General features: G+C 42.4%; 3 protein-coding genes across 10 annotated transcripts in view; 1 reads left to right on the top strand and 2 right to left on the bottom strand.

Moving 5' to 3' along the window:
* Positions 1–1,100: 1,100 nt before the first annotated feature.
* gnpat (glyceronephosphate O-acyltransferase) lies at positions 1,101–11,402 on the bottom strand. Of its 3 annotated transcripts, XM_024420079.2 has the most exons (16): positions 11,243–11,402; positions 10,939–11,127; positions 10,396–10,572; positions 10,081–10,210; positions 9,808–9,935; positions 9,613–9,688; positions 9,090–9,241; positions 8,737–8,867; positions 7,910–8,133; positions 5,066–5,314; positions 4,724–4,803; positions 4,486–4,626; positions 3,955–4,054; positions 3,427–3,520; positions 3,266–3,327; positions 1,101–2,927 (listed from the first exon to the last, which is right to left on the bottom strand). In XM_024420079.2, exons 1-16 carry the CDS (start codon positions 11,264–11,266, stop codon positions 2,884–2,886), a joined length of 2,001 nt encoding a protein of 666 aa, XP_024275847.1. In that variant the 5' UTR covers positions 11,267–11,402; the 3' UTR covers positions 1,101–2,883. The 3 variants fall into 3 exon arrangements, 1 of the variants encoding a protein (XP_024275847.1); XR_006083388.1 differs by lacking the exons at positions 1,101–2,927; positions 3,266–3,327 and having other exon boundaries at positions 3,472–3,520; positions 3,955–4,626; positions 4,724–4,817; XR_006083389.1 differs by lacking the exons at positions 1,101–2,927; positions 3,266–3,327; positions 3,427–3,520 and having other exon boundaries at positions 3,957–4,054; positions 4,724–4,817.
* A 20-nt stretch (positions 11,403–11,422) lies between these two features.
* lg05h1orf131 (linkage group 05 C1orf131 homolog) lies at positions 11,423–14,168 on the top strand. 2 transcript variants are annotated; one of them, XM_024420081.2, is made up of 8 exons: positions 11,423–11,648; positions 12,003–12,059; positions 12,132–12,418; positions 12,522–12,575; positions 12,692–12,787; positions 12,999–13,085; positions 13,173–13,204; positions 13,425–14,168. In XM_024420081.2, exons 1-8 carry the CDS (start codon positions 11,567–11,569, stop codon positions 13,549–13,551), a joined length of 822 nt encoding a protein of 273 aa, XP_024275849.1. In that variant the 5' UTR covers positions 11,423–11,566; the 3' UTR covers positions 13,552–14,168. The 2 variants fall into 2 exon arrangements, with proteins under 2 accessions (XP_024275849.1, XP_024275850.1); XM_024420082.2 differs by lacking the exon at positions 12,003–12,059.
* LOC112250168 (E3 ubiquitin-protein ligase TRIM9) overlaps positions 13,599–27,097 on the bottom strand; it is a 27,275-nt gene continuing 13,776 nt past the window's right edge. Inside the window, exons 3-12 of one of the 5 annotated variants that reach the window (XR_002953503.2) lie at positions 26,948–27,070; positions 24,765–24,875; positions 23,584–23,737; positions 21,156–21,224; positions 20,732–20,892; positions 20,232–20,370; positions 18,158–18,461; positions 17,644–17,720; positions 16,860–17,022; positions 13,599–16,568 (exon numbers count right to left, since the gene is read on the bottom strand). Coding sequence is in view for 4 of the 5 variants with exons in the window: in XM_024420074.2 (XP_024275842.1) it covers positions 16,518–16,568; positions 16,860–17,022; positions 18,158–18,461; positions 20,232–20,370; positions 20,732–20,892; positions 21,156–21,224; positions 23,584–23,737; positions 24,765–24,875; positions 26,948–27,070 (1,275 nt within the window). In the remaining variant the exon portion in view is untranslated. The other 4 variants (XM_024420074.2, XM_024420078.2, XM_024420076.2 and 1 more) reach the window with 4 other exon arrangements.

Genomic DNA, 27,097 nt, shown 5'->3' with positions numbered 1-27,097 from the left:
CCTTTCAGAAGGACAACCATCTCTGCAGCACTCAATCATTCAGACCTCTCTAGTAGAATGGCCAGACGAAAGCCACTCCTTGGTAAAAGTCACACGACAGCCCGCTTGGAGTTTGCCCAAAAGGCACCTAAAGGACTCTCAGACCATGAGAAACTAGATTCTCTGGTCTGATGAAACCAAGATTGAACTCTTTGGCATGAATGCCAAGCTTCACATCTGGAGGAAACCTGGCACCATCCCTACGTTGAAGCATAATGGTGGCAGCATCATGCTGTGGGGATGTTTTTCAGCGGCAGGGACTGTGAGACTAGTCAGGATCGAGGGAAGATGAACAGAGCAGAGTACAGAGAGATCCTTGATGAAAACTTTCTCCAGAGTGCTCAGGACCTCAAAATGGGGCGAAGGTTCACCTTCCAACAGGACAACGACCCTAAGCACACAGCCAAGACAACGAAGGAGTGGCTTCGGGACAAGTCTCTGAATGTCCTTGAGTGGCCCAGCCAGAGCCCGATCGCGCATCTCTGGAGACCTGAAATTAGCTGTGCAGCGACACCCCCCATCCAACCTGACAGAGCTTGAGAGGATCTGCAGAGAAGATACAAGTGTGCCAAGCTTGCAGCATCATATCCAAGAAGACTCACGGCTGTAATCCCTGCCAAAGGTGCTTCAACAAAGTACTGAGTAGAGTCTGAATACTTGTAAAATGTGATATTTCTGCTTTTATTTTTCATACATCTTGAAAATTTATAAAAACCTGTTTTGATTTGTCATTATGGGGTATTGTATGTAGATTGATGAGGGGAAAAAACAATTCAATCGATTTTATATTAAAGCTGTAACATAACAAAATGTGGAAAAAGTGAAGGGGTCTGAATACTTTCCGAATGCACTGTATATGTTCAGGTGGGTATTACACCACGATGCAAATTGCCAAGGCTAATGGTGTTTGTATTTAGGCAGGATGTATTCAAGGAAATTAATGAAATCAGACTGTCCAAGGTTAACTACTAGGCATCAACCCATTTCAGCGACTATATCTCACATTCATGATGAGGCCACAACTCCCAGTAGCACACAGAGTAATAGGAAAAGCAAAGATGGGTGTTAAAAACATTTAGTTTTATTTTTTAACTGCACTTCCATAGATGGGAAAACCCACCTGACTGGCCTAACCTGTTTTCCACAGAGCCCCAGCAGCAGCACTTCAGTTGAACAGAGTTAATCTGGTTCATGCCCCTTAAATAAAGCATGTCATGAGAAAAAAAATCTAAGTGCTGATATAGCTGTTAAAAGAGCTCAGAGGCCTGGATTGAGAAGGTAAATAGAGTGTGGTGACTTTAGAGAACCCAACAGTATGTCAGACAAAAATTGATGGAAGCTAGGGGATTTGCTGGCTGTATTATCTTACTCAGCAGCATGACCACTAAACAACATGATGGAAAATACTTCCCTGATATGACACGTCCATCCACATTACTTCCCTAGAAATCGACAACCTACAGCATTTCATAGAAGAGGAACAAGCCTGCCATCTATGGGAAGGTCATAAACATTCCTGCCTTATAGATAACCACAACATTTCCCTAGTCCTCAGAACAGTCAGACCATCTACCATTATTTCAAATTCTTTATTCTGCCTGTAGATTTACTTCAAAAAGCATCATTGATCACAGTTAACTGCCACACACTGTCATATAGTTAAATGTTACATTACTGCAACAGTAGTCATTAATGTTAGAACAACATTAATTCCACATCAAAAACACATACACATTGCACCCTACTGTACATGACAGAATGGTAGGGTAACATAGACATGTATACTTTGGCAAGAGACCAGCAGTCAAAGCATCTGCTGCACTTGGTAACAGAGATCATGGTCACATTCTTCATGTTTTTGTCAAATCCGCATTGTAAACAGTCATATCAAAACAGTTCAGAAACATACTTCGGTCACAATAAACAAACCAGGAAGTATAGGAAAGGAGAGATTACGGCAAATCCTCAGTGGTCAGGTTACCTTTGTGATCTTAGGTCTTAAGATGTAACTGAGTATTCCACAATAGGCATCCTATATCAGAGTAACAATGATGCAGTTGGATATGTAGCGCTGCACATGTGTATAAAACAGATGTAAACAACATATGGCTCTCATGTTTGGATATTATACCATCAGCATATCTGATGAAATCCCAAACTCTTTGGCTTTGATCATGAGAGGGGGTGTTTCTACTCCAAATCTGTTTTTATGATATAATAAAATATAGTAAATACAATTTCTTATCTACCCAGTGTTAACGTTGCATAAATAGGCTGGTATCCTCAATTCGGTCTGTAAACAACATGATGCGACCCCATTTTTGTAACAATGATTTCTCTGAAAAACACACAAAGGCAACGATCCCAGAGGAGGAGAAAGGGAGAGGTCCACACCAACACAAACACAATACAAACACTAACAGACTACACAAGCAGCAATACCACATCAGGCGCCATAACACCAAAATAACAAATGAAGAAGATATGAGTCCAAGCAGTGTTAGAAAACAAAGGGGATTGCACAAAACGTGTTCATTAAAATGGTTACTATTTAAATTACTTTGGCAACCTCGGAAATGTAAAACGTCTCTAGACAGACACGTAGTTAGTGTGAGCGAAGATCTAAAATAAGTATTTTGGTGTTATTTGTCATATAAAAATTTTGAAGAGCGTGTGTGTGAAAACAGTGTCCCAGATGGCAAACCAGTGAAGTTCCTTTAAAAAAAACTATGACAAACAACCTTTGTAGTCAGCAAAGCTATGCTCTCCTGGAAAATTTGGCATTATGGTAATGAAGGCAGAGTTTACTCTCCAGAGTTTTCATTGGCCCGCGAAGTGAGTGAACTACAGTCGAGCGAGGAGAGCTTTCTGAGTGGGAAGTTTGCCTCCTGAAGAGAGTAAAAACAAAATCAACCATCAGGACTGTGTAATGGAACATCCACTATAGGCTAGCTGTCATGCATGTGCCAGTGCCACATCATCCAAACTGGGTCATGACAACTGCTGTAACAAAAATTGTAAGTAGGCCAGCCCTCAGTACCTGATGCAGCCATTTGAAATGAAACAGCACTACACAAGCCTGTGTGACTTAAATAGAATTAAATATACCATCATCTTATATAACTTGGTGTCAACCCATCTCTATACAGATCTTCTGCTACAGCAACAAGAGAGAGACTTGGGCTGATCGGAGTCTGATTGATATGACTGATCATTCTATTCTTACCCAGTATATCGTCTATAGAGTTCACAGCCATCTTGTTCACTATGAGAGTGACTTGATCAGCTCTGAAATTAAAGAACAAAGTATTCACAGTGAGAACAAACATGCCCACAGCAAAATGGGACTCCACAACCCAGATATAGGAGTAGTTGAACTGGACTTACACTTTGACCTTTCTTACAGCATCCATACGCAGCAAAGCGGCAAGAGCATTCTTCTGCATGTCTGACGATAGCACCTCATAGCACCTCAGGTTTCCTGTGAAAACACACAACACAGAATGTTCACTTCTGAGAGTTGGCAGTAGCATCTAAAGCCACTAGATGGCAGTTTTCATTGTGTCATATAAACCAAGAGCAAGGGTGTAGACATGAAGCTGCCCACTGGGCACACACTGGTTGAATCAACGTCGTTTCCACGGCATTTCAATTCAATTACGTTGAACCAATGTGTAATAGACAGATGTCCAGCTAAACGTACCCGCTGGGCACAGGCGTGGGCATAAAGCTATGGTTATGACTAGGGTTAGTGGATAGTAAGTTAAAATGTTGTTGACAGACAGCTGAACATCTACAAACCATGGGACTATCCAAATAAATGTATACTGTTCCACTTGGCTGTAAACTAAATGTGTTATCCTGCTGACTGAACCCAGACCACACTCAAAACATTTCAGAGTGAAGGGAAGGCACCTGCTAGGATGAGTTTGACAGCGAAGCTGCGGACAGCAGGGATGTACTGCTTCTCTGTCAGGCCCTCACTGGCCTCCTCACAGAGGTACCGACACACCACCTAGAGGAGGCACACACAAGAATTCAACACCAGTCAACTCACACACAGCCACTGAAGACCACGGAGTGGCACTATCCAAAGGAATGTGCAGTGCTGATTTGTGGACACCCATCAAGTAACACCATAACCTGACAGTGCTCTGGTTATAGAGCTCCCTCTACTGGAGACCGGTCATGAAAATTCATATTTCACTGAGGATTCTCCTGCAAGACAGTTGCCACTGTAAAACAAATTGACAACTTTTGGGAACTCCAATGTCCACAATACTGCTAAATCATCAGGCCACTGTAAAAGTCTCTTGAGTGCTTTGAGTAAAATGTAAGAAAAGTGTTTTAAGTTATGATAAAGTAATAAAGCTACTATAAAGCCATCAGGAAGTATCATGCTCAGATAAAAGGTTTACATTAGTGCTAGACTGAGGGCCAGTGTACCTGGTAGCCTTGTAGGAATGGTTCCAGCAGGCCATTGAAGAAGGAGAGGGTGGGCTGACCTATGTCTGTCATCACTATGTCCTGCTGCGGCATCTGGACAGCACCAGTCTTCACCAGCAGGTAACACGCCTCCTCAAAGTCCTGTATGGATATTCACCATAGGAATAAGTGCATACTAAGAACTTATTACGATTTTAAATTCTTTCAAATTATTTGTCACTGTGCATTTAAGTATTACCTGGACAGTGTCCCCAGGACAGAGGATGAAGTCATTGGAGAACATGTCCCAAAGGAAGCTGAAACAGTTGTACACTTCATCTGAAAGATGCAGCCTTCATTTAATTAAGTGGAAAAACACACATTCAAAAACGTCAGCCATGTATACTAGCTAGCACCCTATTGGGACGACATAAAAGCAGGAATATTGAGTGGAAACTTAAACTGGGGCTATATACTATATTTCAACCCTAAGAAAATTGTTCTAATAAGCATTTTGAGTCCATGAAGCACTATATAAAACCCATGAATGTACTATTATTATTAAATGAGATCAGAGTTGGCCTACAGCCAGGCCACTCACTCTTCTTAGAGGAGGCTGCAGTGTGCATGGCCACAGCCAGCATGGCGGGCCGAAGGAACACGTGAAGGACCTGGTTCCTGTAGGAGGCACAGGAGAGCACGCTGACAGCTCTGTTAAAGAGAGCCTCCTCTGGGGTCACCGGGCCCAGGGGCTCCCCTACCACCAGACTAACCCGGTCCCCTGAGACACACGCCAAGCCCCTGTGGAGAGCCAGGCTGGACGACACCACCTTCGCTGTGGGAGCTTGGTCTGGAGGAGCGAGAGAAAAGAGACAGAAACAAAGAGTGAGACAGAGAAAAGAGAAGGAAGTAACAAGGTGACGAGGCCCAGCAGTGAGCTCTGTCTAGACGGCACACGCAGGGTGTCTGAGATGATCCTTCAGATCTTGTCACAACATCAGTGACTCATTAAGGATGGCAGGGGAAGTCCCCAGAGCAGTGACAAGGGACTGATGTCTGAGGCCTGGAAGGGCCATGAGAGCATCATCTGGGTGTAGTTAGCAAGCCCAGAGGTTTACACAGAGCTAATTATAAAGCTAGATCAGTCGCTCATACTCAAACATGTATTCTTTTGACATCAAAGGGAACTGGATATCAAACATCATATCGCATCAGGAGCAGTGGGTGTGATAAATATTATAGGGCCTGTCAAAGTCAGTGAGTGAACAGATTCTGCACTTTCAGGTAGAGAATGTTTTTAGGGCTCATGAACCACTTTTGTCCAAGAAAGACCTTGGCGAGGAAATAACGTTTTTTTTTTTCACTGGGTCAATTCCAATACGACCATACCGCAATCAACCCCCGATTACATGTGGGGCAGTAAATAAAATAAATGACTTTGCCTTTGATTAAATTCCAATGCAATAAGTATGACATTCACTTGTTGCCTGGAGGTGAACCAAATGTGCTGCATTTATATTTGGCCAGCAACATACCACTATGCATCCCACTGCTGGCTTGCCTCTGAAGCTAAGCAGGATAGGTCCCTAGATGGGATATCAGATGCTGCTGGAAGTGGTGTTGGAGGGCCAGTAGGTTTTTTATTTCAACATTATTTAACTAGGCAAGTCAGTTAATAACAAATTCTTATTTACAATGACGGCCTAAGAACCGTGGGTTAACTGCCTTGTTCATGGTCAGAACAACAGAAGTCAACCTTGTCAACTCGGGGATTTGATCTTGCAACCTTTCGGTTACTGGCCAAACAATCCTCTCACTGTCAACTGCGTTTATTTTCAGCAAACTTAACATGTGTAAATATTTGTATGAACATAACACGATTCAACAACAGACATGTGTCCCTGAACAGAGGAGGGGTCAAAATCAAAAGTAACAGTCAGTATCTGGTGTGGCCACCAGCTACATTAAGTACTGCAGTGTATCTCCTCCTCATGGACTGCACCAGATTTACCAGTTCTTGATGTGAGATGTTAGTCCACTCTTCCACCAAGGCACCTGCAAGTTCCCGGACATTTATGGGGGGGAATGGCCCTAGCCCTCACCCTCCGATCGAACAGGTCCCAGACGTGCTCAATGGGATTGAGATCCGGGCTCTTCGCTCGCCATTGGCAGAACAACGACATTCCTGACTTGCAGGAAATCACTCACAGAACGATCCCGCTCCAGAGTATAGGCCTCGGTGTAACGCTCATTCCTTCGACGATAAATGCAAATCCAACCATCGCCCCTAGTGAGACAAAACCGCAACTCGTCAGTGAAGAGCACTTTTTGCCAGGCCTGTCTGGTCCAGCGACAGTGGGTTTGTACCCATAGGCGAAATTGTTGCAGGTGATGTCTGGTGAGGACCTGCTTTACAACAGGCCTACAAGCCCTCAGTCCATCCTCTCTCAGCCTATTGCAGACAATCTGAGCACTGATGGAGGGATTGTGCGTTCCTGGTGTAACTCAGGCAGTTGTTGTTGCCATCCTGTACCTGTCCCGCAGGTGTGATGTTCGAATGTACCGATCCTGTGCAGGTGTTGTTACATGTGGTCTGTCACTGCGAGGACAATCAGCTGTCCGTCCTGTCTCCCTATAGCACTGTCTTAGGCGTCTCACAGTACAGACATTGCAATTTATTGCCCTGGCCACATCTGCAGTCCTCATGCCTCCTTGCAACATGCCTAAGGCACGTTCACGCAGATAATCAGGGACCCTGGGCATCTTTCTTTTGGTGTTTTTCAGAGTCAGTAGAAAGGCCTCTTTGGTGTCCTAAGTTTCCATAACTGTGACCATAATTGCCTACCGTCTGTAAGCTGTTAGTGTCTTAATGACTGTTCCACAGGTACATGTTCATTGAACAAGCATGGGAAACAGTGTTTAAACCCTTTACAATGAAGATCTGTGAAGTTGTTTGGATTTTTACAAATTATCTTTAAAAGACAGGGTCCTGAAAAAGGGACGTTTTTTGTTGTTGTTGCTGAGTTTATATATCCCAATACCCCAAAGCAGTGATTGGGGACATTTCCCTGTGTAAGGTGCTGTTAAACGGGTCTCATGAGTAGCGGTGTTAACCCAGGAGTCCTGGCTATATTCCCAATCTGGCCAGTTAATCATCGCCAGCTTCCAATTGGCTCATTCTTCTCCCCTGTGACTATTCCCCAGGTCATTGCTGTAAATGATCATGTGTTCTCAGTCAATTTACCTGGTAAAATAAGGTTTAAATAAATATTTAGGCCAAGTTGCACTGAGGCTACAAAAAAACACTAAGCAACAGCATCAAAGAGCTTACTGTATCATTTGAGGTCAACAAGAGTGTTAAAGCACAATCAATGGTGTGTTAAAGTTAAAAGTAAGAGTTACACTGGGATCAATGTGCATTGCCTATGGCTGGTGTGGATCCTACCAGGCCAGTCCAGGAAGGCAGCATAAGACAGGGCTAGGCCTCGGAGCCAGACGGTCTGCTCTGTCAGCACAGACAGCTCCAGGCCCTCCAGGTTCTGCAGGAGGAGGGAGGCCATCAGGACCCAGGGCTTCAGCACCATGTTGTCCTCCTGCAGACGCACTATCCTGTAGGCAGTGTCATTCACAAAAGACTGGGTCTCCTCCATGGGCTTCCTAGGGATGTGTCTGTAACAGGATAAGACTCCAGTGATTACTGAAGAACATGACTAACCATCTCAAATTAAAACAGGGTCTCAACTGAATTGTATTAATTTTTTAATCTCAGAAGAAAAAAAAGCCACTTAAGTATTAGCTAGTGGGGAGAGTTATGAGTCAGGGATTAACATTGAAGTCTGAAAGGCACTTGCCCATCAGGCATGTCAGGAATATTTTTTGGTTGCCTGAAGATCAAAAAAGTACATTTGCTATTTACATGCAAAAGTGCCATATATGGCCTGCCTTTCACCTACACATCAGAAAGATCAGTACTGGAGTTTTGTATCTTTGTTGTTATCATTTTTATTTTTTAAATCAGAGCAGTCTCAACATGTCCGATTGCCTGAAATTACACAAATTGACTGTTTTTGACTTAACATTGGGGACGAAGCAGAAATATACGTTTTAGTGGAAATCTTCGTTTGGTTGTTTTTTTAACACCTGCCCAATAGGGCAACATACAAGCAGGCTCAACTTATTCCCCAGGGATTAAGGCAACACTTAATGTCAATCCGTGTGAGCTATTGTAAGTTATAAGTGTAAGGTTTACCATAAATAGACAGCACAGTGTACCTTGGGAAAAGGTTGTACGTAGAGCGGTTGACCTTGCCCTGGGCCAGACTCCGTACTGACACTGGTTGGCCAAAGTACACATGAATGCTGCCATAGTCTTCACTGAGGATTCTCCTGGCTTTCAACAGTCCCTGAAAGGCAAAATAGCAGCCCATGTTTGAGTGTCAATATGCAATTGCCTGGCATTGTGCTGTGTTAACACAGGTGCATGATATCAACTAAGTGAGGTGAGATATCAATGTATGCAGGAAGTAAATTATTTTCAATCAATACTGAAAAACCGATGAAATCAAGTGAATGTCTAATCCGATCCATCAAGACAGTACAGGACTAGGCACATAGTAGAGACTCACAGAGGTGGACTCCTTAGGCTTGGGCACTCCCAGGAGCTCCCTGGCATAGAGAGATTCCTCTAGTATCCTCTCATAACTGATGCTGACAGGCACTAGGTTGACATCAAACACTTCTCCTTTGAAGAATGGTTCAATCACGATATTCAGTAATCCTGAAATGATGAGAGCCATGGTCCAAAATGATTACAGTGGATTGGTTTCTCATACATCTGCAGACAAGAGCATTGTGTTGTTTTGAAATAATGCCACTGCAAACAAATGACATTTATTGGTGTCAATTCTGGCACCTCTCCCTGGGTATATAACAGAAAATCTGGCAATGGTAGCAGAAAAGCTATTTCCTGTCACCTAGAGGTTTTTTGCTGAAATAAGAAAATGTCATAAAACAAAACACTTAAATGCTACATACTGCACAACAAATGCAGAGCTCAGCAATAAGCTCAATCAAAAGCAAGGAGCCAAGTCAGATATATGAAAATAAGGATTTTGGTCAAGTCTCCAATCAAAACGGATGTTTATTTACCTAATTTAGGGGTGAGGGACTTGCATGTTCGGCTTCTTGTACCCTCTAAGAAGAACTCAATAGGTGCAAATCCATTCTAAAGAACAGATTCAGAGATCGACAAACATACAAATTAAACACTCAGCACTTGCTCTGTTACAGCAACAAAGCACAATACAAGGACAGCAGAACAGAACAGTAGGTCATTGTACATACCCTCAGCATGGTCTTCACATACTCTGAGAACACAGCCCAGTACAGCTTGTCTCCTCCAAACGAGCGCCGGATAAAGAACGCTCCTGACATCCGGAGCATCTCACCAACAAACTTCATCCCCATGAAATCTAGATCACACAATAATATCCTCAATACTAAGGCGAGCCATAACAACAGAAACGGCCAAACAAAAGATAAAAGAACAAAGGAGAGAGTGTCTTTACACAGAGTGAACATTAAGGTGTTCAGAGAGACATTGGAGCAGATGCTTACCCATGCCTGCAGCGATGACAGGCAGGGCGAGGTCATAGGTGTATAGGATGTAGGACATCAACAGGAAGTCCATGTAACTACGGTGACTGGGGAGCAACACCACCGGATGCTCCTGGATGGCCTGTTGGAGCTGGGGAAATTAAGAATGTGTGGATATGAATTAACTTGTTAATAGGACAAATAGTTAATATCCCATATGTCCCATGCTCCTTAATCTACTACTTTGCATTACATTTCCAACATAACTCAGAAACAGAATGCTATTTGATGAGGAAGTGAGCTACCGTTTTTTATTGTCAGACTCAGAACACTCACTCTCTGGATGCCCTCCTCGTTGACACAGACATGTTGGAAGAGGGTTTTGAAGGCCTTACTAAGAGCGAAGGCAAAGCAGCGGACGGTGCTGATCTGGAGCCGGTGGGCCATCTCCTCCAGAATGACAGAGGCCTCTTCTTGGATGATGTCAGGGGCCTCGCCAGACTCTTGTGACACCTGGGCATGATCATCAACCAGAAGGCAGGGGTTATGAATAATACATGTCTTGTCATATACCTAAAGACAGTTTCAGAGTATGTTGTCAATACATACGTCATTGGTAGTCAAACTAGTTTAAACACTGAAGGGATGGAATTAACCCTTTAGGTGACAAAGTCATGCAGAATAACCCTGCATGCATGCAAAGCAATGTCAGTTACATTCACGCACACATTGTATCAACACATTTTGTAATCTACATGTAGCCTAAAATTGTGGATCAGAGGGGTTGCGATGTCACTGTGGTGTGAGGCACAATAGAAGAACTGAGATGACAACCAATGACAAACGTTGCACATGCGGGCTATGACACTGATTACCTACTTGATTAATGACATAGTGTAGCTGATCAGATTGGAGAACGATATTCTTGAGCATGTTTGCTTTGCAGGGAGTGACTCCCTTGTAAAGAACCGGTGCATAGCACCTCAACGCGTACTTCAAGTCGCTGGAGTTCCTCCTCTCTTCTAAAATGTCTTCAAAGCAATCTCTCTTTAGCATTGGGTCCCTTTGCTGTAACGTTACAAACACAAGAATGTTAAGACAGCTGGCACAAACAGTTGACATTTAGCTAAAGTGTCAAACATGTGGGTGGGTGGGGCAAGCTAGCAATGTATAGCCTACGTACCGAATAAAGAGTTTTTGATGCCATTCCTTAGCAGGTATCATAAAAACATAGATGCTGCTTTGGCTGAAGAATCGTCAGCAGAGATTTAAGCTAGATATATATGTTTGACTCGCTGGATAATTCCCTGCTGTGAATGGCTACTTCCTTGTTTGTACATTAAACTACGGTGGCCAAGAAATGACATCCTGATCCTGTTGCTTTTCAGTTGCATAGGACACACACGTGTGTACATTGGTTTGTTATCAGTCGTCCACAATCGTGTTTTTTCTTTGTTTCCCTATTTTATTTCGTCTTTACATGGTATTAGTTTAGTCACTGCTTGAAATGGACAACAACGAAAATGGAAAGGAAGAAGACACGGATCAGTTTTTTCTTGACCATGTCCTGAATACGCTGTATGATTTCGGTAAGCAAAAGTTAGCAATTTAGCTTGCTAGTTAGAAAACAAAGCAAAGCTAGCGTGTTGGAATCTAGCTAGCATTAGCTATCCAGAGATGGATGTCTTACTAGTAATGGTTGGACGTCATCCTTTATTTACCAGTTTAGCTCTGCTTTTTATACTTGCTAGCCATTAATTTAGCTAGTTAGCAGAAAAGCTAACGTTAGTTAGCTGTGTCTGTGACGTGTTGAAACAGGGCCAACCTCTTCCTGGAGAGTAATTGGGTGTGCAGGCTTTTGCTCCAGTACTGCATTAACATTTGTTATACTAATGAGCTGCTTTTTAGAAACGTGATTAGCATAATCAAGTATATTTGAGCAGGTTTGGAGCAACTAGCAGCTCTCCATGAGCCGTGGCCACCCCAGTTCAAGGAGAAAGGTAGCTAGTTGCTCATTTGTGTGGCTTGGTGCGGGTGGTCTTGAAGATTTTTCTAACAGCATGTTGTTACAGGTGATCGAACAGTATCAAAGAGAGAACACAAGTCACAGAAGAAGAGATCCCAAAGGAGTGAGGTGGAGGACGAGGACACCGCTGCAGACGATTGCAGTGATACTAAAGACAGTCTGGAAGTCAGACATTCAGATATCTCAGAGATTGACCTTCCTGGTGCTTCTGAAGTTGGAAACACAAGTTCAACCACTAAACAGGCACCACCAGTAGAGGTGGTCACATTCCAGGATCCTACAAAGAGACCGAGACAAGCCAGAAAGCCACCAGTGCCCGAGGTCAAGGACAAGGTACTATGCCTAACGGCATTTGTAAATGGCATATTACGGTTTCACCTCAACCTGAGCCTCTTGTCAGAATCATTGCATCTCATACATGTTTCCTCCCTTCCAGCCTCCTCAAACAAAAGAGAAAAAGGTGGACCCAGATGAATTCAGTCTAGAAAAGGTAAAAGTGAATGTCCTAGGATAATGAAATTCTACCCAATTATGATACAATCTTATACCAATGATCCAATTATTTTTTTGAAATACAATGTTTTCCTGTTTTATTTTGTTTGTTAGGCTCGGTTAGAAGTTCACAGATTTGGAATCACTGGATACCAGAAAGTGCAGCAGAGGGTTTTTGAACAGGAGCGAGCCATCATGCTTGGAGCAAGGGTAAACTGTGGTTGCATAAAGTAAACATGATATTTTATGCACATTCCAGAAAATGTCATCTCTCCTGCTATTTGCACACCAACAGAGTTTACCGTATAATTTCCCTCCCTCGTAATCTACAAACATGATCCTCTGACAAAGTTGTGTAAAGTGGGAGTTGGTTATGATGAAGCAGAGTAAATGGTCTGACAAACTTTTTTTTTTATCACAGCCCCCTAAGAAGGAGTATGTAAACTACAAAGTGTTGCAGCAAAGGGTTAAGGACAAGAAGCAAAAGGCAAAGGACGAGATTCAGACGGTAAATTGAATGATATCCCCCTAATTTCGCATTGAGTGTGATGTCATCTCAGTTCTGAATTTGTATACCAATTATTTTCCATTCTAGGACTTAAAGAAAAAGAAGATGACTAAACCAAGGTTAGTGATGTTAATTTAAGTTTAGCTTTTAAATAGATTTCCAAATATGTGGACATTTTGCCACAATTGAATAGGTTTGAACCACTGTCAGTAACTGTTATGTAAGTACATGTTTGCTCCATGCCTCCACTTATTATGAATTTCTGCCTCCCTTAAGTGTTAAATCTCCATGTTTCATACTCTGTGTTCACTGAATGTTTCATGCTGTACCATTTACTAGGGATGAGAAGAGGAAGTCATCGTCCAGTAAAGCGCCAACAGGCCAGGTGGGACGCTTTAAAAATGGAATGCTGGTCCTGAGCACCAAAGAAATTCAGAAAATAAAAGCCTCCATCAAAAAAAAATAAGTTTAAAATAAATGCCACAAAAGTGATGAAACGAAAACAATGATTAAGAGTTGCATTTTTGGGAGTTAAGAGACTTTTCACATGAAGATGCAGTAACGGACAATTGATGTCCAAGCCACAATTAACATAATCCCAGAAAGACTAGAGAAAAGATATGAAGAGCACATTCATATTCCATCACAGTTTATTCATTATATAAAGGAAAGACAGCATTTTTCTTCTTCTTTTAAACTGTATAATATGAAAACAATGCCAACTCATTTCATATACAAACCACTTAGAAGTACGAAACGTTTACATCGTAACAGAATTCTATCAAATAAAGCACAGCTTTTTGTGAACACACTGGACACGGATGCCAGTGTCCTAATGGACTAGTTGACATTCCCTATGAGGTTTGGTGGTGCACCCTGCCTAGTTCTCTGGTAGTGTGGCAGTGAGAGGGCACTAGCCACGACCTCAGGGCATGAGTTGTATGCCTGTGTTTAGAAGAGAGATGTCCCCCAGACTCGGCAACAACCTTCCCCACATGGCATACTGAGGGTGGGAACAGTACATGTGGGCAAAATAAACCTCTGAAATGTATTATACATTTATAAATAAATAGATGAAATAAATGTGTCTACTGTCAGTCTCTTGAGGCAGAGTGTAGGATTCAAACCCAATTGTAATCTTGACAGTCATGACTGTTTCTAGCACTATTTTCTTTTTGGAGGGGTGGGGTGTTCACATTCAGAAGCAGGCTGGTAAATGCATGCCAAACACTACAATATGACATTTAGAGACGATAAGCTACTATGTGAATTTACTACCTTTGATATTATGGTCGGTACCGGCAGTGTGTTTGTGAACACAATTTCAATGGTGATTGTTGAGCAGCTACATGGAGTCGATTTTGTTTGTAGGCCTCTGCAGTCATCCCTTTTGGGTACATGACACTTCACTATACTGTAGTTGCCAACACAAGCACTTATTGAGTTTTATAAGAATATCTTCATAAGAGAGATGATTCTCTCATTGACAACATTCACTTGGAGACACTCAATAACCAACTGTACATGCTGCAACCTGATGCATTGGCTTGTCTAAAAATGGCTTTAGTCAATATAATTTATGTACCCTGGAATGGTCACCTCCACATTTTAGCTTTGGACATACTGTAGTTCTGTAATCAGACAGTCTGCTCTACATCATATCAACATGTTTAATGTACAAGGCATTGGCTCTGATCAGAGAACATTAAACACAGCTAAATAAACCCAACATTAGATTCTAAGACCATTCAACAATGCATGACTATATTTGGTGTTTTTACAAAGCGAGGATACAAGAACAGTACAAATAATTTTCACCAAGGGTGTACCACCATGCTTCAACACAGACTCGGAGTAGAAGTTTTATTCTAATAACAATAGCTTTATTCTTAATCCAAAAACCTATTACCATTTTGGATTAAGGGCACATCACTTTAAAGCAACACTTTTAGTAGCAGTCGGAGATTAAAATGTTCAAAAAATTTGAATTACAATATGATACAAAACAACTAACTACATCTAATTATGATTAATGATATACCAGTATGTGAACTTTATGAGGACATGGTCAAATGTAAATGTGGGATAATAAGCCTGTCTAGTATCTACAATTCCATTAAGGCTCCCTCAGACAAATCACAAACGCACTGCTTAACCCTCTAAATTAATTTTGTCATCTGACATTGTGCTTGAGCCCCATAAGATATTAAATTGTCACAAATGGTGAAACACTTATTTTTTTAGGAAATTAAAGTGATGCTGTAATTTTGACTTCAAACTCTAGGGGGCAAATGTATTTTACTGTACTAGGTAGTTTGAAAGGCTTCTGCATATCACTGTTTTAGGAATAGTTTTACTATGTACAGATGGAGTTTAGTTAACTAGTTTGCTTAGAATGCATGCTTAGGACACATTAGTCATATTTACAATTTCCTTACATACTATCTTGACCCTCTAGTGGTCTGTCAATACAATATTTCTAACTGCTTTACAATACCTTTAACAATACTTGTTTATTCACATGAGCATACACCCTCTTAATAAATATTTCAATAGTGTAGTAAAACCCAATGCATATACAGTAAATCGTTTGAAAAAAGATACATATTTGCATTTTAAATAGTTTGACAAAATATACATGGCTATGTTACATCTCAATGTCACAGTGGTTTGGCTTCACTTTGAACCAAGATTTGTCATCTAGTGACAGAATTGTAGGTACCGTTTGTCCTCTGATTAGTCCTTTACACAGATCTGACGATCTATGCTGGGGTGAATTCAATTTCATTCAATTAAATGTATAGTGTATAAAATCCCCATAGGTCATTTTCAATTGAGCAGATTTCAAGTTGAATTTATTCCAATTCTGGTATGGAAAGGCTTTGTAAAGTTGCAAAGACAGTATTTCACTGATAATGTGTCTAAGAAAATCTCGATTATTCTCAACTTTTGAATGAGAAGGGAAAGGAAAGGAGGATAAATAGTCAGTTGTACATGCATTCAACAGAAATGTGTCTTCCGCATTTAACCCATCTAGTGATTTCCTATAAAGAAATTGGAGTATAGAAAGTCTCTATGAAGGAACCTGAGAGAAGAGAAGTAGAGGAATGGTACTGTAGGACATCTCATGACTCTACCCTCATGGGATTTCGTTCTAGTGATGCACTTCATTAAAGCACCCTGTGGCATTTTGACTGTAAACACTGAATCTGATTGTACGGCTTGAGATGCAATTAGGACTTGGAAAATTACAAAAACAACAGAATATTTTATATACAAAAGTCCCTCGTATATAAGACTCCCTCCAAGGGTGATATTTGATCGTAGGCATTAAACAGCATAAGATATGCTGTAGTAGCAAGAACAGATGGGGATGGAGCAGGAGGAGTACATTTTGACATTGGTGGGACTGTGCCAGGACACCTTAAGAGGCTACTGCTGCTTAAAATTCTTTGGCACCTCCATTCCTGTTAGTAGGGTAACCTGTGAAGGACAAACATTACAAAATGAGATCATGACAGACTAAGCTGCTGGCTCGAGATCCAGGATTTGACTTTCAGGAGCCACAGAGTGTACTAACTCAACATAATGTATATTTTCTGGTACGTAAGAATTTAATAAAAATATGTGCATATGCAAATATTTCTAATTTGGAGATTAATTTCATTTCTAAATTAAGCCCATAATCCTTGAATTTCGAGACAAAACTACCCAAATTTTTACAAAAAAATTATGTTTTCCCATCTAAGCAACTCTGTCTGACTGTCTGTTCACCTGGACATTCCTGTTGATGCTGACAGCAGGCATGAAGACTCCCTCCAGGTTCTCGAAGGCCACGGGGCCATGCTGCTGTTTGTTGATAAAGAACGTTACAGTGTGCTTGTTCAGGTCCAGCAGGATGCCCACAGTGGCACCCTTGCTGATGCCCCCCTCGGCCCTGCAGAACACACACACACACACACACACACTGAGTCTAGGCCTAATGAACCATATCAAAACAGATCAAACAGGCCCTTTGAGAGTGGTATGGGATCTCAGAGGGATAGAGGGTTGCCAATGACTCCAAACACAGTTTGCAGCAAATGGCTTTCAGCAGTTAATCGTTTCCTCTATTCAAAACATTAGATTTGACCTAATTGCAAAATAATGTGTGTTTTGTATGTAGGCTTGTGTGTGAATTGATGTACAGTAAATCCGGATTACTTGTGGTTCAACAAATATATGAAAAACGCCTCTCGAGCTTTTCCTTCAGGGTGTGTAGCTTACTCCATTCCAATGGCAGAAAGTCAAATAAATACATCAGTATCCAAACATCTTAAATACTTTGGCAATGCAAAGCTGTATGTAAATAGTTCAACTCAATCCAGTCAACTCACCCAAAAAGCCAGCAGATTTTTGGTTTTCAAACAACAAAATGGTGGAAGTGTGAAAGCATCACCGTTGTCAAACAGCTATGTCACAAAGCTACAGGACTTCCTAGTGGATTTCCAGAGAAATCCACTAGACGAAAGAAACAAACAAGCAGGATTGCAAGCAAAAATCTGCCTTTGATGATTACCTGACATTCATGTATACCTGGCACTTTAATGAGGGAAATGAGTGAGTCATTGTGGGTGATAGGCTCCAACGTGACAGCTGACAGGAAGAGAAATAATGAGGGTGAACAAACACGAAGATGATCACAGGGAAACTTTTGAATCAGCTACTGAAAATGGTAACTACTACTGCATTATTGTTCATTAAGGGGAAGGAGGATTGTGCTTTGTGTATTCTTGTCCCTGGAGGTAGATTGCTAAGCCTGTGGAATTTGAATCTATGTTTTTTCATTACTCTATGCTACTCAGTAAGTATACAGTATAAGATAAGTAAAAATGGATTATCACAAAATAATAAGATTATTGCCCTACAAATTATCTCTTCCATTTACAACTAACTGCTTGCCAATATTGTACGTGCGTAAGTGGGCTATTTCTGACAGTATGACACACAATGAGGATGATGATTATTTCTAAACTCGGAAGCTGTGGAGGAGCAGGAGTCCGCCTTCCACCCCTGAGAGATGTCCCACCTACCTGTTGGTGTGGGAGTTGTTGTGCATGAACCAGCTGCGGTTGTTGTCCACGTACATGGCCCAGGCCTTATCATCCTTCCCCAGCATCATGTCCTTCATCGTGTTGATCCTCGCCACCCCGAACGCTGGGTCCGGGTGGTTGTCATAGCGATCCACCATGAGCTCCCAGTAATGTACCCCCTTGGAGAAGGCGGCAGTCCCCAGCACCACACGGTCATCATAGCTGTTGCAGCTCACCGTCTGGTTCTCATTGGTCAACACAATGTCCCTGTGAGCCGAGGCGGGGTCGAAGGTGAACCAGGCCACTGCAGGAGAGACAAAGTAGAGCAGTAGGATGAGTCTGAGAGAAACGAGAACATTTCGGGGTCTCTAGGCCATGGCTGCCTGAGTGAACCTTAGTGGAAGATGGAGAGCAGGAAAGAATGAAACATGATGCTATTATAGAACAGCACGATCAGCTAGGACCCTATGGTGGGCTGCATACCGGGAGATGACACATGAAATATTCACAAAGCGCCACAATGAAAAATTCAACGTGATGTTCTCATTTAAATGTCAAGCACTGGATTAATTCTCATTCCGCAGCACTTTGCCCATAAGGCACTGCTGTATGAAATCATTGCAATGTATTGCTTTAATTAGCCCCATTCCTCAGAGACACTGCTATTTTGGAATAAACAGTTATCTGGCACACGACAGGCACTTTCTAAGGCCTCCACATGCAGAGATCCATTGTTATTGCAATTGGCAGAGCCATAGCTGGAGCCGCCTGTACTCTAAGTCTAAACTCTCTCCCTGCCTCACCGCTCTGTCAGCCGTCAGCACATTGCCATGCTTTGCCTCCCAATCCCAGCCTTACACTCAATCAATGGCATCGACAGCCTATTCTCTCTCCCTCTGCTCTCTCTCTGTCTTCACTCCAGAACTGACAGGCTAGAGTAATCACAGTCTGGCATGCGCTCGCTGTCATGCTTTGCTAAACTGCAAAACCACTTCCACTGTCTGCCAGCACTATATCAGGACTGGACACCTCTTTAGTGGAGCTCGTTCAGCTCTGGTTCTGGCATGGCGCTGCCTGATGTTTACTGCTCTCAGCTTTGGGCAGATAAACCAGGAGGATTCTGGAGACTCGGTCCCGGCTACCACCACCACACCCAGCCAGGACAGTGACAGATTGCACAAGTCAAATCAAACTTTATTTGTCACGTGCCAAATACAACAAGTGTAGACCTTACTGTGAAATGCGTACTTACAAGCCCTAAACCAACAGTGCAGTTCAAGAAGAGTTAAGAACATATTTACCAAATAATCTAAAGTAAGAAATAATAAAAAGTAACACAATAAAAGGACAATAACAAGGCTATATACAGGGGGTACCGGTATTGAGTCAGTGTGCGGGGGTACAGGTTAGTTGAGGTAATTTGTACATGTAGGTAGGGGTGAAGTGACTATGCATAGATAATAAACAGCGAGTAGCAGCAGTGTACAAAACAATGTAAATAGTCTGGGTGGCCATTTGATTAATTGTTCAGCAGTCTTATGGCTTGGGGGTAGAAGCTGTTAAGTAGCCTTTCGATCCTCGACTTGGCCCTCTGGTACCGCCTGCTGTGCGGTAGCAGAAAAAACAGCCTATAACCTGGGTGACTGGAGTCTCTGACAATTTTATGGGCTTTCCTCTGACACTGCCTATTATATAGGTCCTGGATGGCAGGAAGCTTGGCCCAAGTGATGTACTGGGCTGTACACACTACCCTCTGTAGCGCCTTACGGTCAGATGCCGAGCAGTTGGCATTCCTCAGAGTCGCCTTCCATTAAAGTGGGATCGGGATGCCATTGCTATTAAGGACACAAACAAGAGTGTTGCTGGTTGATGGAAGGGAGAGGCACTGCCGGCAAACAGCAGGCCTGTATGTCCCAGAGGACTAGCTTGGCTCAGCAGTGCTGAATACAGAGTATCATACTGCACCCCGGGTACTAATTAAGCCTGCCGTCCCCTGGTCCCCAGTCAGAGAGTGGTCTTCCCTTTCATGTCTACAGTTAGGTCCACAGAGGGAGAAGACAGAAAGAAGACCCACCGTCAGATGTCTTCAGCACCACAGTTTTGCTATAGGGCCCCACCCCGGTGGAGTTGTAGGCCTTGACTCTGGCGTTGTAGGAACTGTTGAAGTGGAGGCCGTCCACGGTGCACACGGTCTCCTTCCCTACATACACCTCCTAGGACATGCAGATATACAGTACAGCACAGGACCTTCTGGCGTTAGTTAGAGCTCTGACTCCAGCATAAGCACTATGAATAATAAAAGATTCCGTAGAGGTGACAACTGTTGTCTACAGGTGAAATTTACTCCACATATAATTACAGTGGAAATGTATTACACATATTGAAATAATCTTGGCTAAATAAAATATTTCCCATAGATTCCTTGCATTGCATCTTTGATTAAAGTATTCAATTATTTGACTAAATCTACTGTTAAAACAGCAGAGCGTGAAGTGCTCCATCCTAGTGTCAGACTACATGGAGCGTCGGACATGACGACACACACCGTCTCTAATATATGAAGTATTATCTGACCCTGTATTGACCCCCGTTGCCGTCGTCCAGCTCCAGGACGTAGCCTTCAATGGGGTTGCTAGGGGACACACTGACCCTCCAGGCCAGGGTGGCACTGTTGTTGCGGGTGCAGCACTTCTCCAGCTGCAGCAGGGGGGCCGGGGGCACGTTGGCAGACTCCACTGGAATAAAAACAGATGGCAGGAACACCACAGAAGAGTTAACATCTATCACTGCATAGATAAGTAGCGGTGATAGTGGTTGTTGTCAAGCAGGTGTCAAATGTAAAAGGGAAGAGTGTAAAGGGTAAAACATGCATGGGAAGAGAGCACTGTCGGGACCACTCTATGCCCCTTAACGTGGTGGCCTGGTGTGGGCTGGCAGGTCTCAAGGAGGAAAAGGGGACAACTTGGATTTGGATGATCATATAGCAGCTCTGAAATACCTCCTGAGCTCTCCGTGTCTTTCAGTCCACCTGCATGCATTTGTTTCAATAATGGAGTCTCCTGAATATCTGAAACACGATATTGGACATTTGTTCATGTGTGATGCTTGGGTTATTTTGCAACATAGTGGAACTGATCAACTGCAGTGCTTTCTCAAGAGAATGCTGGTTCAACTCCCCATGGGTTCAAAATCACATTTGTTTTACATTATGTTTTATTTGGGCCAGACTGAGTTGGCAACTGGGTAAGGGAAAATCTTGTCTGCTTCAGTAAGTGTTGAAGCGAACTGAAATACATATTAGTTTATGAAAAAATATATCCTGGTATTCTAGGACATTGCCAGGGGATATACACTACAAATCTTCCTCAGATTTACTCAAGCATAATATTTTGTTGCATGGTTAAATAGACTAATGGCAAAATAGCTGTGGACACATAGTATACTCAGAATATTGAACTTGGTCACATCAGCCAAGCATTTGGATTGTAAAACATGGACACCTTTCTGGTCAGTTTTGCAAAAAACGTTTCTACCACTTCACCAAGCAATTAAGCACAGAATGAGTACAGATTATGCATTTCACAAGAGACAAGAGTATCTGCTCAACTGATGAACAGCCATACAAAAACACAGTACAGTCAGGCACACTTAAAAGATGAGTCCACTGAAATCTAAGGGACAGATTGAAATTCACTGGGGGGAGGTGTGGTCCAAAATAGGGGAGGGTTATCAAACTTTTTTGTTTTGCTTTGGGGAGGGTTGTGTGTTTTTTGAGGGGCATAGGGGAGGGTAGTGCCTTTAGTCCCTGGTTTACATTCACTCATCTGCTCGTATTTTTGCTATAAAGAACGGCTCGACTTACTTTTGATATTACCCTAATAAAGTTTAGAAACGTTTGTGAAGGTTTAGTATGGTGTGGCTTTTAAGCTCTCCAACTGACTCCGAAAGCTGAACTTGAGGTGAGGAAGACAGTTTCAGCCCTACCAGAGCTACTCCTATAATCTAACAATATAATGCTTATCTTTATACAACATTAATGGATACATTTTTTACTAATTACCCTCCTTATGTAGGTCTATATCTGTATAGCAGCCATCTGACATAAAGAAATCACATCGACGTCGAATCATCGGCATCTCTCTCTCTCTCTGGGGTTAGGCCTAAGCTTATTTGTTTAAATAGGAATATAATACAGTGGGCATGCAATGCCCTGATACATTTTGCACTAAAATCTCTGACAGCTGAACCGTGAGGTGAACAATGATTTTTTTTAGGAAAGTAGCCTAAAGCCCCCTCAAAAAAATAGGCTTTAAAGTTTTGCATATGCTATACGCTCTCTCAGAGAGAGAGATATGCCGGTGCTACGACACCGATGTGATTTCATCGAAACACAAAGAATAGCTTGAGAGAATTGTACTTAAACTCCCCCTTCACACTCATCTGGAGGTTGAGCATTTTTTTTGTCTATCTCTGTAATGTGTCTGTATTTATGTAATTGTATAGTATTTATGTAAACAAATAGGGACCACAATGGAAATAAGTTGCCGACTTTATTGTGAAATCCTGGTCACTTCTTTGTGTACAGTATATGTATTTTTTTAACTGACAAAATCTATCGATCAATCAATCCAAACTGCAGCGGCCAATTGATGAATGGAAAGAGACATCTGTTACAAAACATCAAATTGTTTAATGACATTCGGCTTTTGCCAAGCCAAGCCTTTAATACAGGGTAAGCCTAGAAGACAGGGAGGGATGTATTCTGTTTGTCCAGATTGATATAGTCTATTTATTGTGCTGTTGAAAACGGAAACCATGATATTGAAGTGCCCGAAGTCTGTATGCTTTGCTTATTGGTTGTGTGGTGCATTAGCACAGAAACCTAAGATTTGTTGCATATATTTTATAGAATTATAAATATGGCATCAAAATGTTGGAAATCAGATTTCCCCCTAGCTGATCATTGTCTGCACCAGGCTCTGATCGTTGTGTAATGAAACAAACAGGGAGAGGGAGCTCGTCTGTGGTGGTCGGCGAACCCTCAACATTCTGGCCCGTAACCCTGCGTGGCATCGACTGTTCCACAAAAGCATGCTGAAGTGGTAAAGTAGATATCCACGTTTATAAATACATGGTTGCTACAGTTATTGTTATTTGTGGTCTTAAACATTATTTAGAGTTAATTCTATGCAGGGGAGGGTGTTCAATTTATTTTACAGTACAAGGGGAGGGTCATGTGAAAACTTTGGGGAGGGGGTGCATTTGTTTTTCATGACAACCAGCCCCCCCCCCCAGTAAATTTCGAACTGTCCTTAACAATGTAACAATATATTAAATGTGTATGAATAGACTCACACTATACAAACTGTAGCAAGTATATGAATATGACGTATAAAACGGATTAAAACGTTACATAGATTGGGTACCTTTGCTCTGGACAAAGTCCAGCTGTATTATGGTCTGAAGCAGGGGGTCGGTATTCAGGGTCAGGTCAAACTCAGGGCCCACCTTGGGCTCCAGAGCCCCTTTGACCCACTGGTCCTGAGACGATGTCACACGTTTGATCAGCGCATCGGAGATCTACACAGAGACACACACAGCAGGAGGGATCAGCATCAAATAAGATACAACTCCCCTAAAACTTGAATCTACATAGTAAATATACTATCACAGAGCGCAATATGGTTGGCTTTTTATGATTTATTCGAGGCTTTGTGCTTCTGGAAAAATGCCAGCAGGAAATGTGCTGCATTTAGGAATAACCCTGTAGGGCACTGGTTCCCAACCTTATTCAGTTACTACACCAACAACTGAATTTGGCTCTGCGCGAAGTACCCCCTCATGTGCATTTTACCAGTAGCCCAGTGGACTCAGGAGTCTTCTCAAGTACCCCCTGTGGATGGGCCGAGTACCCCCTGGGGTTCTGGTACACCTGGTTGGGAATCACTGCTGTAGGGTACCAGCTTTCATGCTACCTGCAGAGCTTTTGTAAGAATTTATACAAGCTTTTATGTACAGAGCACAGATTTTGTTCCAAGGGGTATAATAAACTGTACAATCAATACTTCATACAAATTTCAAGGGAGGAGATAAGCATCGATTCCCAGAAGATAGTCTTTCCACTCTATTTCATCTGATTCAGACCATTCCTATCAAAAGACCAGGAGAATCAATGACTTCCGGCTAATGGTGTGGGGAACTAAATATGACAAGTCACCTAGATGAGGGTGTCACATACCAACATTCGGTATCACGTTAATCTGTATTAGTGCAAGCCAATGAGAAATGGTTTGGAATGACCTATCAAGTATCAATATCTTCATCCACACTTTGCCAACAACAAAAACATGTATTCCCATCTTTCTACAAACTTATCATATGTCCTCAATCAATATTTATTAGTATAGTAAAAGATGTAAGCGGTTCTTCAAAGGTCTCCTCTATTTGGTCTTAGCATTTATAGCCCAGTAGGAGACAGGGACATCTGAGGGAAGTTTTCTCTGCGTGAGAGGCAGACCGGCAGGCAGCAAGGATAGCCTCATCCATAACCTTCTACTAGCAGAGCTCCTGACCCATTCATCTATCCTTCCATACATCACTACTGTACCTGCAGGAAGCCGCTGGGGTCGTTCTCTTTGATCACCTCCAGACAGTACTCCATCATGCCTGTAGTCTGACGTAGCTTCATAGTGCAGTGAGTGATCTGGTCACGCACCACCTGAACACAACACATGAGAAGCCAGAAGGACACAGACAGGCACCCTTTAATGTCATATTAACACTGGGCAGGCATTTCACACACACACACACACACACACACACACACACACACACACACACACACACACACACACACACACACACACACACACACACACACACACGTGGACCCCAGGAAGAGTAGCTGATGTGCACATTACATGTGCACATCAGAGGAGGCTGGTGGGAGGAGCTATAGGAGAGCAGGCTCATTGTAATGTCTGGAATGGAATATATGGAGCGGTATCAAACGCATCAAACATATGGAAACCACATGTTTGACTCTGTACTTCCCCCTCTCCACAGAGCACAGAGCACTGGGGAAAAGGGATTTGGGTGAGTGTCAAAGCCATTCATTCACAGCTAATTGAAATTCAGTGGACTGTCACCATTTTATGAGCCATTTTTTGGGTAGACCACTTATACCTGCTCATGTGTTCAACTCATCTTTGCATTTTCAGGAAAAAAATATGACTATCAGATTATAATGAAAAGGTCATACAAGGTAGATTAATTTCAAAGCAGTTAATCACTCTATTATCAAATTAAGCCTTACAATTCCAAACTTATCCAATAAATAATTTGATTAAGTCACTGACACATTCAGGCAATAAGCCAATAATTAATTAAATGTTCATAAACTATTCAACTGGATCTTAATTTAATAAAATAAGCATAAAATTAGCATTCCGAAAGGTTAGATTGAATAAAATATCACACAAATATAAACACACCAGAGGACAGTCAGGAACTGTCATATCTATCCAATGATAATGAATGGGCAGTAAGGTAAATAATTGTAACAACTCAGATTGAATTGACTGTATAATCCTCACATCACGCAACATTAAAACAATAACAATCCAGCACTCTATGGATTATGCCTGGACTAGACTGTCATGAATCACATGACATTACTCTCTCCTTTGGAATGTGTAGCGTGGCGAAAGAGGCCACTGATAAAAACACAGCCGACAGACTACTGGCTCGGAAGAAATGAATTAGAGGAGAAAATGATGTTCACCGACACAAACTAACACAACACTTGACGATTGAACAGGGGGAAACAAATGCCCTGATGTTGGGATTACATGATAAAAAATAAGATATTTGTGCCTTTGATGATAGAAACAGCTGCGTGATAGCTGAAATATTTTCATTGTCTTATAGCTGATATAAAGTAGCTTACCGCTAGTAGCTTACCGCTAATCACTAACCATCCATCTCCACCACACTGTAGGAGATCAAATGTAATGGACACCAAATGCTGTCACGACAGTAGTTTGGTAAAAGCCCAACAACTGCTATTTACAGTCCAGTTACTGACTTTACCATTTGGCCCTGAAGTCCATAAAACTCTTATTTTGTAATCTTCTGAAAAGGGCACATTAGTGTGACGGCCTTAATCAAAGTGAAATGAAAAGACCCTTTTTTCTGCTGTGTGATGCTGCAGCAGTCCTAGCTGCTCTTCAGCTCCAGCCCTGATAAACACAACAGCTGTCCTCTGAAGCCCCAATCCTCCAGCCGGGCACGTTGAGCCTGGGCATGGATCCATGTGACCCACTGAGAGCTTAACGCCAGCCAGCCTGCAGGCCAAGGCCCACCCCTCAGCTGGGGCTTCAGAAGGAGAGGACAGGGGGAGGAGAGGAGAGAGACCTGGGTCCAGATGCACCTCGACCTAGGCCAAAACAAGTGCACAACCCTGGATGCCCTTTGTTGCTAGAGTCTATCACTACTCAGAGTTGTATTATGAATAACAGTTATCTATTGATCATATTTTTTAAGTGTGCAAAGTTATGTTAACATATTTGATGCAGAGAGAGTACTGTGATTATTGTTATCAATAAACCATAAACCATTCACCGAACTGAATGATGCCATCTGTACATTACAGCCAACATAACTTGGTCCCCAGGCTAATTGTGCACAGTATAATCCGAGCTTGGTCTGGTGTGTGAGACTGCAGTCAACATGACGTTCCCACCCAATCAAGCTGTTGGGGCGTCCATCAGATCAGACCCACTGACCCACCTTGAGCTTGTACTCCCTCTCTTTGGTAACCTTGGTGAGGAGCTTGGCTTTCTGCCGCGTCAGAGCCTCAATAAGGGCGTCACACTGAGCCACCAGGCAGGCCTCGAACTCCACCCCATTCTCCTGCCAGGGACACAACACAACACATCG

This window comes from Oncorhynchus tshawytscha, linkage group LG05 (genome assembly GCF_018296145.1).
Source record: "Oncorhynchus tshawytscha isolate Ot180627B linkage group LG05, Otsh_v2.0, whole genome shotgun sequence".
NCBI classification, from domain to species: domain Eukaryota; kingdom Metazoa; phylum Chordata; class Actinopteri; order Salmoniformes; family Salmonidae; genus Oncorhynchus; species Oncorhynchus tshawytscha.
The sequence above is the reverse complement of the archived record's forward strand: the minus strand, read 5'-3'. Positions and strand labels throughout refer to the sequence as shown.

What these genes read in the sequence shown, in the direction of transcription:
- lg05h1orf131 (XM_024420081.2), top strand. Translation starts at nt 11,567, where the DNA reads ATGGACAACAACGAAAATGGAAAGGAAGAAGACACGGATCAGTTTTTT. An exon ending in ACCCCAGTTCAAGGAGAAAG is followed by an intron (nt 12,060 to 12,131) that starts GTAGCTAGTTGC and finishes ATGTTGTTACAG; the next exon opens with GTGATCGAACAGTATCAAAG. An exon ending in AAGAAGATGACTAAACCAAG is followed by an intron (nt 13,205 to 13,424) that starts GTTAGTGATGTT and finishes ACCATTTACTAG; the next exon opens with GGATGAGAAGAGGAAGTCAT.
- gnpat (XM_024420079.2), bottom strand. Translation starts at nt 11,266, where the DNA reads ATGGCATCAAAAACTCTTTATTCG. An exon ending in CATCAAAAACTCTTTATTCG is followed by an intron (nt 11,128 to 11,242) that starts GTACGTAGGCTA and finishes GTAACGTTACAG; the next exon opens with CAAAGGGACCCAATGCTAAA. An exon ending in CTCTATAGACGATATACTGG is followed by an intron (nt 2,928 to 3,265) that starts GTAAGAATAGAA and finishes TACTCTCTTCAG; the next exon opens with GAGGCAAACTTCCCACTCAG.